Here is a 14,086-nt window from a genome sequence, read left to right on the forward strand (position 1 = left end):
TAAACCATCTTGTTAGTCTTTAAAGTGCTACATGACTGCTTTTTTTGTTTTTACCAAAATCAGATTAACATGGCTACCTCTCTGTTACTTTTCAGTATAGCTGTTAACAATGGAGGAGGCATCTACTACAGTAACTGATATTCTATAAATTCATTAGACAGATAAAGTCCCTTGGCATTAGGACTGCAGAAGGTACTGAGAGGCTTGTTCTGAACTCCCCAGTGAATGCACATAAAGACAGTATAGAAAACAAACCTCACTTGGATACTCATGTTTCTAATCACTGACAAAATTGTATCTAACAAATATGTGACCTAATTTTCTTTTCAGCATTTCAGCCTTTTGTTGTTTACATTTTTAAAAACCCAGTGAAAGAAAATGCAGACTTTTTTTTTCTTTAGCACCTTCCTCCTCCGGAAAGGATGGTGACAATCTCAGAAGTAGTTCATGACTATGGGTATGTCTACATTACAGAGGTTTTTTTTGGAAAAGTGCCTGTTTTTCCGACAAAACCTGAGTTAAGTCCATACTGCAATCATGTTCTTCCAAAAGCAAATCGAAAGAACAAAGGTTTTTTTCCGGCATTAGTAATCCTCTTTCTACAAAGAAGCCTTTTTCCGAAAGAGCTCTTTAAGAAAAAGGCATGTGTGGATGGGGACAAAGGAGTTATTTTGAAAGAATAGGAAAGAGGAAAAAGCACAGGTGCCTCAGTGGCCACTCCGTCCATAGTAATCACAGCTTAAATCTGAGATAGCGTCCATTCAGTGTGGATGCTATCTTTTAAAAAAGCAGGTCACTTTTTCAATACACTTTTGTGTGTAGATGCTCTCTTTCAGAAGAAGTTTTTCTGGAAAATCTCTTCCGAAAAAAGGTTCTTCCAAAAGAAACCTGCAGCTTAGACATAGCCTAATATAACTCCACTGAACTCAGTGGAGTCATACTGAGGTAAATCTGCGCCATTCATTGTGGGTGTGTCTAGACTATAGAGTTTTGTGACAAAAGTGGACTTTTGTCGACAAAACTATACCTGCGTCTACACTACCACTGAGTTCTGTCGACATAAAGTCGACAGAACTCAGCAGTTTTGTCGACGCTGGTAAACCTCATTTTACGAGGCATAACGCCTTCTGTCGACAGAGTTTCTGTCGACAGAAGGTGTTATTGCAAGTAAACTGTCCTACACTACCATGTCGACAAAGCAGCTTGCTTTGTCGACAGAACTGAATGTAGTGTAGACGCTCTTTGTCGACAGAAGTTTTGTCGACAGTATCTGTCGACAAAACTTCTGTCGACAAAAGCCTGTAGTCTAGACGTTTTTCATCAAGAAAAATCAACAAAAGAATGATGATTATTTCTACATAATTTTAGCTTAGTGCACTTGTTAAAAGACAATCAGTGTAACCAGAAAATGGAATGGTACCTTCTAATTCCTTTTGAAGAGTTTATTATCCATGACTGACATCCAGAGCTGAGGTGAATTATAAAGGATTAAAACCCAAAATAATTGGTCCTCATCATAATGTATTGACCCCCCTCCAAATCTGTTCATTTTACTCCTTAATTTACTTCTTCAGAAACATTGAACAGAATAGATTTAGAAAGTCTTTGAAAAAAGGTCAACAAACATTAGCCTTCTCTTTTCTTTCTGAGCTGTTGGTACAGTGTTTGAAAACCTGCATTTAATGCTGTCAGCACGGCGAATAAGTGTTATCCAAGAAGCAAAGAGTAGTCTTGCATGGTCAACCTAGTTTATCAAAATCATCACTCCACACATCATCATTTAGCATCTGTAACAACTTCAGGAATCAGGACTCATTTTCTATTATTAGGCTTTTGTTACTGGTTATGATGGATGAAGTAAAAGGAAGACAGCTTGATTTCTTTCCTTATATTGAATTTAGAAGAGCCAGAGTAGCAAAGGAATATGGTTTTGATATAAGGTAGCAAAGGAAAGTCATGCATGTCACTTTGTGCTGTACAGTATATGAAATGACAGTGTTCAGGTGTGGAAAGTGACCTTTGAAAGGATGAATTTCCAAATGGTTCCACAGTTTTAACCACCCGATTTCCACTGACATGAAAATGTAGGACAATATTATACATGATTTATAAGGAAAAAGACTTCCTCCACCCTCAATAAAGGTTTTTTAATCAGAGGTTTAGGCTTTTTTTTATGGAGTCTGTCATAAGGCAGTCCTGTCAGAGAGCCCTCCTGTGACAGGCTGCAGCATGGCAGGCATATTTGCCTTAGTTTCCCCTTTCAGAATTCACAGTAACTCTGTGTAAGCTGTCTAGACTTACTTTACACTGAGAACCCTGTCACTGCCACAGTGCCACTAAATATTTTAAAGTATGGTAGTTTTCTTATGATATTTTCAGTTATATAGCCTCTTTCATCCAAGGACCTCATTATTGCTTACAAAGTTGGATCAATATCATTGCCATTTTACAGATAAGATGACTGAGTCATCATTTGAGTGATTGTTTAAAGCCAAAATGTGAATTTATGATGGTCAGGAATAGAAAACAATTCTCCATCCCTTGGTAAAATCCTTCATAACATGAGTTAATCCTAAATGTGTACAATCCAAAGCAACCAGAGTAAAAGAAATAGAAAATAAACAAAAGTTATATGTGAAATATCTTTTTCTGAGCTGGAAACTGACAGTCTGGCCAAACTATTCATGACAGAGAAAACAGCAGAGGACTCAGCAGACACTCAACCTCCTACAATATTCTCCTATGACTCTACCAGCTAGTGGTCATACAATTAACCCTGACATAACAATGACATAACACAGGATATACAACAGTAAACAACTCCATGCATACACACAAATGTGTCAGAGTACCCCACCAAATAATTCTTCCATCAAGCTCATAACTTCTATTTAAATAATAGATTATCTTTTAGCAACATATCCAGTCATGATTTAAAAACTTCAAGTGACAGAGAAGCTACCATGATTAACTACCATCACTGTTAAAATTTGCACTTCCTTATTATGGCCTGCCTAAGAAATATTTATTAGCTAGCTCGCCAGTGTCAATTAGGGCTTGATCCCAGGATGTAACTTCAGTTTCGTCACATTAACAAATACCTGCAGGACTAAAACTTTAGCTTCATTGAGCTAGGTCCTTAGAATTATTCACCTTGTGTTCAGATAAAGGTGTCTCCTTGCTTGTGCAAGTTATTATTAGTTTACATTCCCTATTCTTTACTCCCAGCCTACCTTGGTCATTTCCAAAAGTCACCTACACCTATGCTAAATACTGTCAGTGAAGTAAACAACATTATTAAGCTAACAAGCATCATACGGGATAAATATATTGTCAAACTGCTGTTCGGAAAAATATACTTAAATACATGGGGTTTTTAGGCTATTTTAGCTGGCTGCGAGCTCGCAATGAATGAAATTCACTCCTTCCCTTGATATAAATACATATTGATTAGGTTTAAACTCTGAACTTCAAAATGAGTTATATCTGCCCATTGCTCAACTGCTTTGTTTACCAGAAAGAAAGAAAACCCCAACACCTATTATACTGCATTTAATTAAGACAAGCATCAGCTTTATGTACAATTATTTGCTTCTGCCAAATCTCTATGGCGTAAATATTGAACAGTCACATCTCCTGAATGCTAATCAATCCTCTCTGAATTCCAAATGATTACATAAATTTAAGGAAATGTTTACTTGCCAGTATTATCCTCAGATGCATACATTAGTTAGACATTAGGATCAAGATATGTGCATCTATTTGACAAGTGTATAGTAATTTTTCTAAATTAGAATATCATATGTGGAAAGTTAAAAGCTGTGGCTGCATGCTAATAACCCTGAGAACCCCAGGATATTCCTTCTGCTTATCTGAGTTCACTAGATACAATTTTTCTAATGCAGCACTTGGGTAACAGTATATGATGAATACATTACAAAGACATTCACTGAGTATCACTAAAACCCATCACAATATTAGGCCAGTTACAAAAAGACATATTTTATAAGCTGCCAAAGGTAAAACAATCAATCTGGAGTGACCATGAGGCTCATTCTGAATAAGATTAAATTAAACCCTAAGTACTGTCTGTTACTTTCAATAAGAATCATGAATATTTAAGGCTACAATTCTCCCTTTGCATGCAGGTATGCAGACAGCTTGTATTGAACTCAGAGCTCTGCATTTGCTTCTGGAGTCAGAGTTTGTCCCACAGTACACAGATTGTGCCTCTCTGGGCTGGCACCCTCAGGACCAAGTTGGCCAGACCAGAAGTGGTCATTTATTACAACTGCCTGCGGGGCTCTGCTCCAGTAGTAGCAGAGGGATCGAGAGAAGGCTGATGGGGTCTTTGGGGGAGAGGCAGGGTGGCTGCAGGGCCTCCGGGCCCATGAGCTCCATTGTCACCAGGCTGCAATCCCAGCCTCCACAGATGGCCACGGGGCTGCGCTCCTGGCTCCCACCATGTAGCATTTGCCTTGAGCTCTTTATATGCTATAAAAATGCAAAGTATTAGTAGTATTATCTGTGAGCCTCACAGCAGCCCTGGAAAGTTAAAAAACAGAGGTTTCTATTTTATAAAAGGTGAAACAGAGGCACAGAAAGTCTCAAGTAACTTGAACTGGAAATGAAACTTCTGGGAATAGCTTTGTTTGGCCTAATCCTTCCTCCTATTGTTTTATGTTCCCAAATTTAGTGAACTGAGCCTTTAACAAACCCAGTAACAGCGTATCACTAACTAATGTCTGTCTAGCTCTCTGATTTTCTCTTCTGTTCCCTCCTCAGCCCCCCAGTACCTTGCTTAAGACATATGCTCACTGGCCCTTAGTTCCCATCTTGTACTCACCAGATCTGTGCATCCAGAAGTCTTGTAACTCCACCACAAATAGTCAGTATGCTGCTTCCAGACATGTTCCTCACCCAAGAAGAGCTAACTAACCACGTAATAAATAAACCCCCAGTAAAAAAATGTGGAACTGACAAGATACATGTGGCCCATAAAGCTTTAGCTGCGTGCTTTTCCTTAGCTTTTGCCAGTTTAGATTGTAAGCTCTTTGGGGCAGGGAACCATTTCTTGTCTGTCAATCACCCAGCACCCCGTTGGTGCTATATACATACATAATAGTGAAAATGAATACTAAAATGCCCTTCCAGTTCAGGCTGCTGCTGAGTTCTTTGAACTAACTGAAAAATGCTGCTGCACAGATTTCTCTATGTGCTTTCCAAGAAGCAAATGATGTAGCACAATAATGAGAGCTATCCTCTCCCATCTGTGCTCTAGTACTATAGAGTCTATAGAGACCCAAGTACAGGTTCCTTTGCTAATATCACTCATATCTGGCAAAAAAGGGGCACAAGCCTAAATGACAATATAACATCCAGAGAGAATGAATCACAATGGTCTGCCTTTGTGACGCTGTATTCTGTTTGAAAACTAAGGCTTTCTTTGTTTTGTTTAATAGCCCATTGTTTGCCATACATAATGATTAAATGTTTACCGTTTCTACAAGTCCCTGTTGCCTCATGTTAAGTGAGATGCAAGATCAATAGTTGCTCTGCAATTATTTGCCCATTGATAAAGCCTTCATTTCTTAAATGATGTACATTTATCTGTGTTCTGACAGTGATGAAAGCAGTACCAGCCAGTTGCTGACTATTCTAGCATTAAGCTAGGCAGGCAGACAAGTGACTGGACATGGGTCAAATGATGTCTAACTTTCTTCCTATTGGCATTTCACTTTACAAACTGTTCTGATGGAAGCGTTGACAAATCCGTGCTGAGTTCTAATGATGAAAGCTAGCAGGACTAATAGGAAGTTTTGATAAAGGGAAAACAATGGCCGGATTCCAGTGTAAATGACTTGACTCTCAAAATACTGGACCACAATAAATAAAAGGCCTATTGCACCTGAAAAATGAAGATGATAGAAAGTATCCTAATGAAAGATATTCCTGGTTGTTAAAATGTTCTTCTCTAATTAGTCATTTAGTTGATGGAAAATTAATCTGAACTCTTCTGTTTTGTAGGAATGGGACCTAATTTAGAGCTAACGTCCGAAATCCTGGCCTCATAGAAGTCAGAGGCAAAATTAATATTGGCTTCAAGGGAGGGAGGATGTCACCTAAATATGCTGTGCTTATCTGCTTATGCTTTGGGTTTGCAGAATTTTAGTATTAGTTAGCGAAGTGGCAAATTGGCTATGCTGTTTTGCTGCTAAAATGCACTTTTCTGTTAATGTGTGAATGTGAGGGGGAGTATTTTGACTTTGTTGGATTTGTAAATAATTCATATATTTGTAGCTTTGTTTATATTAACTGTTATTATTAAGCAATCTGTGCTAGTATTTTAATTATTTTAGAAGTTTAATTTTGTTGGGTGAATTGATACCTGTTTCAATGAGTGCTGATTATTTTATTTAGATAGAGAGCCAAAAGTAGAATAAGCAGTTAGTACCCGTGGCTACTTTGTTTACTAGGTCCAGAGTTTGGAGATGGAATATGTGTGCATGGGATGTTAATACATTAGGGACTTGATCAAGTATGATACTGCACTATATGTAATACATGCTGAGCACTCAAGAGTCATTGATTTCAAGGGGAACTGAAAGCTCTGAACACTTTGATGAATCAGGATCTGTATGTAGACATATTCTGTGGAATTACAGATTAGGATTTTAAAGACTGTACAGTATTTTGTACCATTTTGATGCATCTTGCACTTCAGTTCCCTGTAAAATGAAATCAAGTGGGATCTGGTTATTGAATATAGGTGTTTGGAATTCCAGACCATATTTTGCTACCCTTTATGAAAATGCCATAAAGAGATTAATAAAAATAATTTAGGTTTTGAACTATCCTATAGAGAATTATACTTCCGTTGTAGAATTCTATTGAATGTTTCTAAAATCCCATAGGAAGGATTCCATTCCTTGTTAAATTCTATAAATGTTGAAGGTAATTCAACAGAATTCTGTTTAATCCTCATAAAATTCCATGGCATTTTTTAAATAAAAGGCTCACTGAGAATGATCCTGCTCCCACTGAAGTCAATGATAAAACTCCCATTGATGTTAATGAGAGCAAAATCAGTCCCGTGAAGAGCACAGGAAAAAGTGGGACTGTTACATTTCGTCAATGTCTGGAATCATTTCTCTCTGTGTGTGTGGGGTGGTATTAAATAGGTAACAATTTAGTTATATTTTGGTGAGACTTGATCTAGTTGTGGTAGAGAATGGGTGTTGCTGAGAGTGCTGATTGATTTCAGTCTAATTTATTTTAGCGGTAGGTAACTTCTTTTGATATCTATGGGATCACATTCTCTTTCCTGAAAGGAGACGCTGTTTCCAGATAACTGGGCTAGCTGATTCTCTCCTGATTTGCTCTGCTTGCGAGTTAGACTATGTCTATATGTTATGATCAAAGGTGTAATCAAAGAAGAACTGGGCTTGGAGTGGAGTCTTCTGTAATAAGAGAAGAAACAATGGGGTGGAGGGAAGAGGCACCTGAAATGAATGCCAAAGAGGGCACAGGGGAATGACAAGGAGAATCTGAGTAACTCTCTCCATTTTCTAGTTTCTAGCTAACTTTGGGATTGGCTGGACTTTGGGACTACAACACAAATCCTCTTATGGAAGCTTCAACATCCTTTTATCATCTTTGGAGTCAATCAAAAACATTTTTCTGCACAAGCCCTCTGGACCTCTTCACTAGTAGATATTAACAGCCCTCTTGAATTTTACACATAGACCAGTGGTTCTCAAACTATGGGGCAGGCCTCTAGAAGAGGTGTAGGAATGAGTCAAGGGAGGGGCCAGATTATATATAATCTGAGAGAGAGAGAGAGAGAGTGTAGAGCTCTGTCTGTTAGCCCTGGATGGCTAGGCTGTGGCCCATTTAGAAGGGCCACACACACCTGGGAGGTGGGGGTAATGCAATAGCCAGAGCCCTGCCATCTAGACTTGGGCTCTCCTTCCTGCCCTCATCCTAATCCTTCTCTGGGAGCAGCTCCGTTCCTCCTTCGCCGTCTCCTCCATTCCCTCACCTGAAGGCAATGGATCAGCCCAGGATTGCAACAGCACAGAAGTAACAGTGGCAAAGAGGTGCTAAGTCAGTGTGTGAAAAATCACTTTTCACATTACCTCACTTCTGTGCTCCTGCTGCCACAGTGCTGCCTTCAGAGCTGGGTGTACAGCCAGCAGCCATGGGTCTCCACTTTGCCTCCAGAGCTGGGTGGCAATATATGTATATATGTGTACACAGGAAGTGTCAATGATGAAAAATACAAGGAAAGGGGCCCTGGTAAAATAAGTATGAGAACCACTAATTTAGCCTGGACACTTTATTATTTCAAGGCAAAGTTAAATTAAATATTGTGGATGCTCTGGGATCTTATGAGTTTCTGAAGAAGATTTACTATTATGTATTTGTACATCACTTGGCTCAGTCCTGGTCCCCAGTCCTTCTCTCAGGCCTGTAAACCAACACCCAGTGGCCCTCTTTAAGCCCAGGCCCTGAGTACAGGGTGGGGCAGACAAACAAATTACAGCTCACAGTATAGGTAGGCCCAGGCCCTGGTTCAGGGCAGGGCAGACAAACAGATGTAGTTCACATTTTACATAAGCCCAAGCCCTGGTGCAAGGTGGGCAGGCAAATAAACAGTAGATTTCTGGCAGGAGAAGGGGAGACTGACACCCAGTGTGTGGGGAGGCGGAAGGGACGCAGGCCCTCCTTATTCCACCGTGTCCCAGCCCAGGGCCCTAGCAGTGGCAAGCTTGGCCGCTACTGGAGTCAGCAGGGATCTGGCCCGCAACATGTTGACTCACTACAGGAAAATGAGATCAGCCTGACTGGTGTTGGCTTCCCCAGGCCACTTCCTAACACCATCTTGGCATCTACCTTGCTCCATGGTTGCAGCAGGTTGTTGGGGTCATCAGAGTCTGTACACTCCAGCAGGTTTACAAGGGTCTCCTCTTCTATGTGGGGGCCCCAGGGTCCAGGCAAGTCCTGAGCCTCAGCAAAGTCATCAGTGGCCTCCCTGCTCAGGAGCTTAGGGCAAGCCTCTGCCTCCTCCAGCGGCTGGGGCCTTACTGAGCTCCTGGGCTGGGCTTTTATACTATTTGTCCCGCCTCTTGATTTCTGGGGAGTTAAAGGGGCAGCACTAGGCTCGGCCCACCTGGGCACAGAGAGAGGTTCTTCCCCCTCTGCGTCAGTGAGCAGCTACCCCTGCTCACTACAGTATTTTGTTACAAAATGTTATTATTAGTTTATATTAGTATATAGTATTATAGTTTATAACTATATGACTTATTGACTCTGAGTTACCATTGAAAAGCTTTGTGGAAGAAATGTATTTTTAGTAGGACTGAAATGAGAATAACTATGTATAAGTAGCTAATTTGATTAGTATTTGTAACATTAACATCCTTAAACGTTAAAAAGATAGTTACTGAGTGCTTTGTAATTGTGATAAGAAGCATACTTTCAAAAGAATTCAGCTGCCATTTTGACATCAAAATAACTTTCCAGATTTTCAAAAACATTGTTTGAAAATCCAGCCAATAGAGCCTGCTTCTGCTAAAGTAAATGGAAAACTCTAGTAACTTCAGTAAGGACATGATTTGGCTCAGTCAGGCCTGCTGATGGGTGGGGGGAAGAGGGAGAAAGGAAAAGAAAGGAGGAATTCAACATCTAGTTTCAAATATTGGGCCAAATTCAATCATGCAGTAAGTAGGAGCCATTCCATTGAAGTCATTTATGTTGCACTTGGCTGTGCTGGGCCTGCATTTGGCCTTGTGGGTTCACTTGTTTTCAGATGCACTGGACCTGTCTCGAATACACCATTTTAACATTGAATTCCTTTGACTGCAGTGGAGTTGGCTGTTAGTGCAAGGGAGAGGAGAATCAGATCCTCTGTCTCTGCAAAGGGCTGGGCACTGTAGCACAATGCTGGGTACTCTCCACTCCTTTGATGTCAAGCCCATCGCCTTGCAGAATTAGGCCAACAGCCAAAATAGAAAGGCAGGGAGAATAATAATTCTGAAGTGAATGGAAAGTACTTGAAGAGTTGATGATAGGGATCAGACATAAAGATCACCTCAAGTAAATGTGTTTTCCAAATCTGTTTCATTTATTCAGCTAATTTAAAATACCACTGAAGTGAGATGAATTTCTCTAAATATTTTATCAGGGAAAAGCTATAAGTCTTCTCATACATTTCTAGAACACTGATGCAAAAAAGACTGCAAAAATATACTGTACCAGAACTAAGGAAGCAAATACTTCTCTTTATACCAGGTTCATTCATAAGACAATACTACTCCTGCCAAGAAAGGTCTGCTTTCTTTCCCTGAGCTGAACATATGGGAAGAAACAGATCTCCAAATGTAGACTGTTAGGCTACGTCTACATAGTAGTGTTAAGTCAGAATAACTCATGTTATTCTGAAATAACATAGTCCGTGTCTACACAACAAGCAGTTATTTTGACATAATGTCAAAATAATGTCAAGCTGGAAGACTTCTTACTCCGACTCCTGTAACCCTCATTTTACGAGGAAGAAGAGGGCTCTTTCTCAGACTTCTTGCTGTGTGGGCAGCACCAAAAGCCAACATAAGGTATTTCAACTTAAGCTATGCAATTGACATAGCTCAAGTTGCATAGCTTATTTCGGCTTTAGTCCTGCTGTGTAAACCTGCCCTTAGTGTGTGTTGGTCAGTAGATAAATTATACTTCATCTGTTCTTGGGGTTGAGAATGTACAAGCCTTGCAATCATCCAATAGGCCTGCCAATGCTGTCATCTTCAGATTTTATTTAATACCATTTCTGGCTAGGTTATTTCACTATACATCCTATATCATAAATTATTCTTTCTTCTTTAAGATGCCCATATTTAAAATGAGTTTCCTTCACAGACACTCTGGCTTTCAATGAATGCTGTACGGCAAGTCTAAGAATACAAGGCACTACGAGGCAATTTTGAACCTTAGGATGTAGCTCTCAGATTTATGTTGCTGCCCGGTCATTTCACTGTTGCAGTTTATTTATAGGTCTGCTGAAATAATTCTTTAATTTTAAAGTTTAATTCCTTTGCACAAGAGCTTGTAATTAAAATTAAAGAAAAAATGTCAGTAAATTTCAACACTACTGTATTTGTTTTTATTACATTTGGTGTAGACTAGCATATTCTATTTGGACAAAATGCCTTTCGATATAAATGCGATTTTTGTCTGTGGAGGGATGGCTGGAGCAGGCCCTGTTTATACTTTTCAAGTCTCCCCCTTTTGCTGTCTGCTAGCATATAATAAATTCACTTGGCAAAACTTTATTTGTTGGCTTTATTAAATCAACAAAATGCAAACCTAAAACAGAAGACAGGCAGAAAAATCTGGTCTCTTGAAATCAATAAGAATCCATCTCCCTAATCCCCTTTTTATTCCTAGCAATAGTGATTTTTCTCGACTGATTTATTGGGAGCACTGATTTAACGAATATGTCTTTCCATTCTGGGTATCTTTTCCACTCTAAGACCTTTCTACTAGTACAAAATAATCTTCTCTTTAACGTGTATTTCCTGGATAGATCTTCCATAAAATATCTATCATTTATTTTTATTTTAATAGTGCCTTTCATTGTGCTTTTAAAATATTAGTAACTTTGTTGATTTATGTGTTGCAATAGTGACACTAAAATGCTAACAAGATTGCGTGTATTTACCATGTATGGTCTTCCAAAATACATGTATACGACAACCTTACTACTTCTCCAGTTCTTACAGAGTTGGTTTATAGAATTCAACACAAACCTTCTTTAGAATTTAGTCAAAAACTATATCCCTTATTTAAAATTTTATAGGATATTAAAGTAGATGTTGTGCATGTTGAAAGCTCATCATATCCTATTAAATCCCATAGAATCATTTCCACAGAACACTACTTTGTAAATCCCTCTTACATTCTATAGCATTTCCCCAAAAGTGATAATTCACAAATAATTCCCAGTTTAATGTGAATATCATAAAATATGTTTTAAAACCTTACTTCATTTTACGGCAAAAAAAATTTTTTTAAAAAGCTTAGAGCCGAAGTGTTCTAATTAAAAGAGATTAATATTAAATGATTCATAAATAATAGGTTTTACCTACCTAAACTAAAGAGCACCAGGAATTTGAGACACACAAACTCTCGTAGATCAAACTGCAGGGAACGAAGCTTTGCTACTAACTCCTGTGCGTGGCTCATAAGGTTGTTGAGGGTGGCTCCGGCTTGAGATGCTATTACTGAATAATCCACCTGTAAAAGAAGATCACATTTCTGTCTGATTATCATTGCCAGGTATCATGTCCAGTTGGAGATTCTCAAGAAATCTTATGCAGGTGAAATATCTCAGGGATGTAAAACATTATACTTTAATCTCAAAATAATTATGAAACCAAATCAGGAGGATTTTGTTTAGAAACCTACTTATGCACAGTATTTATGTACTTTTCAGATGCTATTGGTATAAAACAAGTGAGTATATGCTTTGTAGCAACATTTTAGAGTACTGGTTTGTACTAAATTAAAAGACAAAATATTTTTTATATGACCACTGCATATCAAAACTGTCCCCCCTATCTGTTGTATCCAGTTGTTGACACTCACTCTCTACCTAGATTGTACTTGTAAGACCTTCACACAGGGCCCATCTTTTCATAGTGTGTGTGTACAGTGCATGGCTGATCCCTAAACAGGAACACTTTGTGCCATTACCTACTGGACCGTGAAAATAGTTGGATTCTAGGAGCTGAAATCCTGGTCCCATTAACGTCAATGGTAATTTTGCCATTGACTTTAATGGGAGCCAAGCTTTCACAATAAGACTTTGAGGATCAAAAAGATAACTGTACTTAAAATATAAAGAGTCATCTCTGGCCTTCATTTATACCTCCCGTGATTTCAGTTGTACTGCTCAGATGTAATGACAGACTCTGCCCCTGCCTTTCTGTTCTGCAGTTGAGGCCTGTACTTTTTAAAAGGGATTTGCAATAGAAAGCACTTTGAAAGCTATGTTTGAGAAGAGCTCTATAGGAGATAATTAGTATTATGTTTTGTTGTGAGATGAAATCCTCCCTCCACTTTAAACAGCATTTCTCTGTAACTAGGCTGACTTAATGAAATTTACTCATTGACGAGGTCTTGTACAAGGCTGTTTGTACTAAGGAAACACTGCGGTACCCTTGCTTGGTGGGCACTAGTAGAGGAGCCTCACAGGGTGATCTCTGCACCTGTTGTATACCAAAGAGGTGGACTCCATGTGTGCTCTGAGTACACTGACCCAAAGGGGAGTATTGCATGTGTTTGAGAAGAGCAGTGTAGCCTCTGTCAACTCTCATAAATGGAACAGTTTGGGACAGTGGTCTCTCTTCCAGCCCATAAACTGTAGTCAGTAGAAAGTCCCAAGTCTATGGGAGGGATTTCTATCCCTATCAACCCCTGTCAATCCAATGAAGTCCCATGTGCTACAGTGACTTCTAATGGACTTTAATTCCTCTCAGAAGAGTGAAGCAACAGAAGTAGCCTCATCTTCAATACATCATTTGACTGCTGCAATGACTGTAGTAAATTTCTCTATATAAGGAGGAAAGCGGGACTACTTTGGGGTTTGCCTTCATTGTGATGAACCCAATTTACTCCTTATAGGAACTAGAACTGCTTATGAACTTTCCTAAGCTATCCTCACATGTGCAGACAGAATCAAATGTTGGAATTCATACATTGAATTACCAAACCTGGTGTGCAAGCACAAAGTATATTTTTTAGAAGTGGCTTTCATAAATAGTAGCCAATTTTTGCCTGATCACTTATCTCTAAGAGGGAGACATTCTCTTTGCTAAATTTCAGGTTTCAACATTATGCATTAGAGCAGTTTGAAAGAAAAAGTCTATATTTTTAAAAAATGGAAACAAGTTTTTTAAATTTTCTTTCACTGCTAAATTCATTAAGCCCAAACTTTTTAAAAAAATAGCTACAAGGTTGAGAACCTGCCAAATTTCAGCAGAAAAATGAAAGTTTAAAAAAAGTTGTAAACAACTAAAATCCCCCCCAATGA

General features: G+C 38.9%; 1 protein-coding gene across 4 annotated transcripts in view; it reads right to left on the reverse strand.

Moving 5' to 3' along the window:
* Positions 1–14,086, reverse strand: part of NR5A2 (nuclear receptor subfamily 5 group A member 2) — a 125,396-nt gene that overhangs the window by 28,651 nt on the left and 82,659 nt on the right. For all 4 annotated transcript variants that reach the window (XM_006135394.5, XM_075936680.2, XM_075936681.2 and 1 more), the window contains one exon: positions 12,141–12,288. In XM_006135394.5, coding sequence (XP_006135456.1) covers positions 12,141–12,288 — 148 coding nt within the window. The remainder of the gene's footprint in view (positions 1–12,140; positions 12,289–14,086) is intronic.

The sequence above is a fragment of the Pelodiscus sinensis genome, chromosome 9 (genome assembly GCF_052426305.1).
Source record: "Pelodiscus sinensis isolate ZL-2025 chromosome 9, ASM5242630v1, whole genome shotgun sequence".
Classification (NCBI taxonomy): domain Eukaryota; kingdom Metazoa; phylum Chordata; order Testudines; family Trionychidae; genus Pelodiscus; species Pelodiscus sinensis.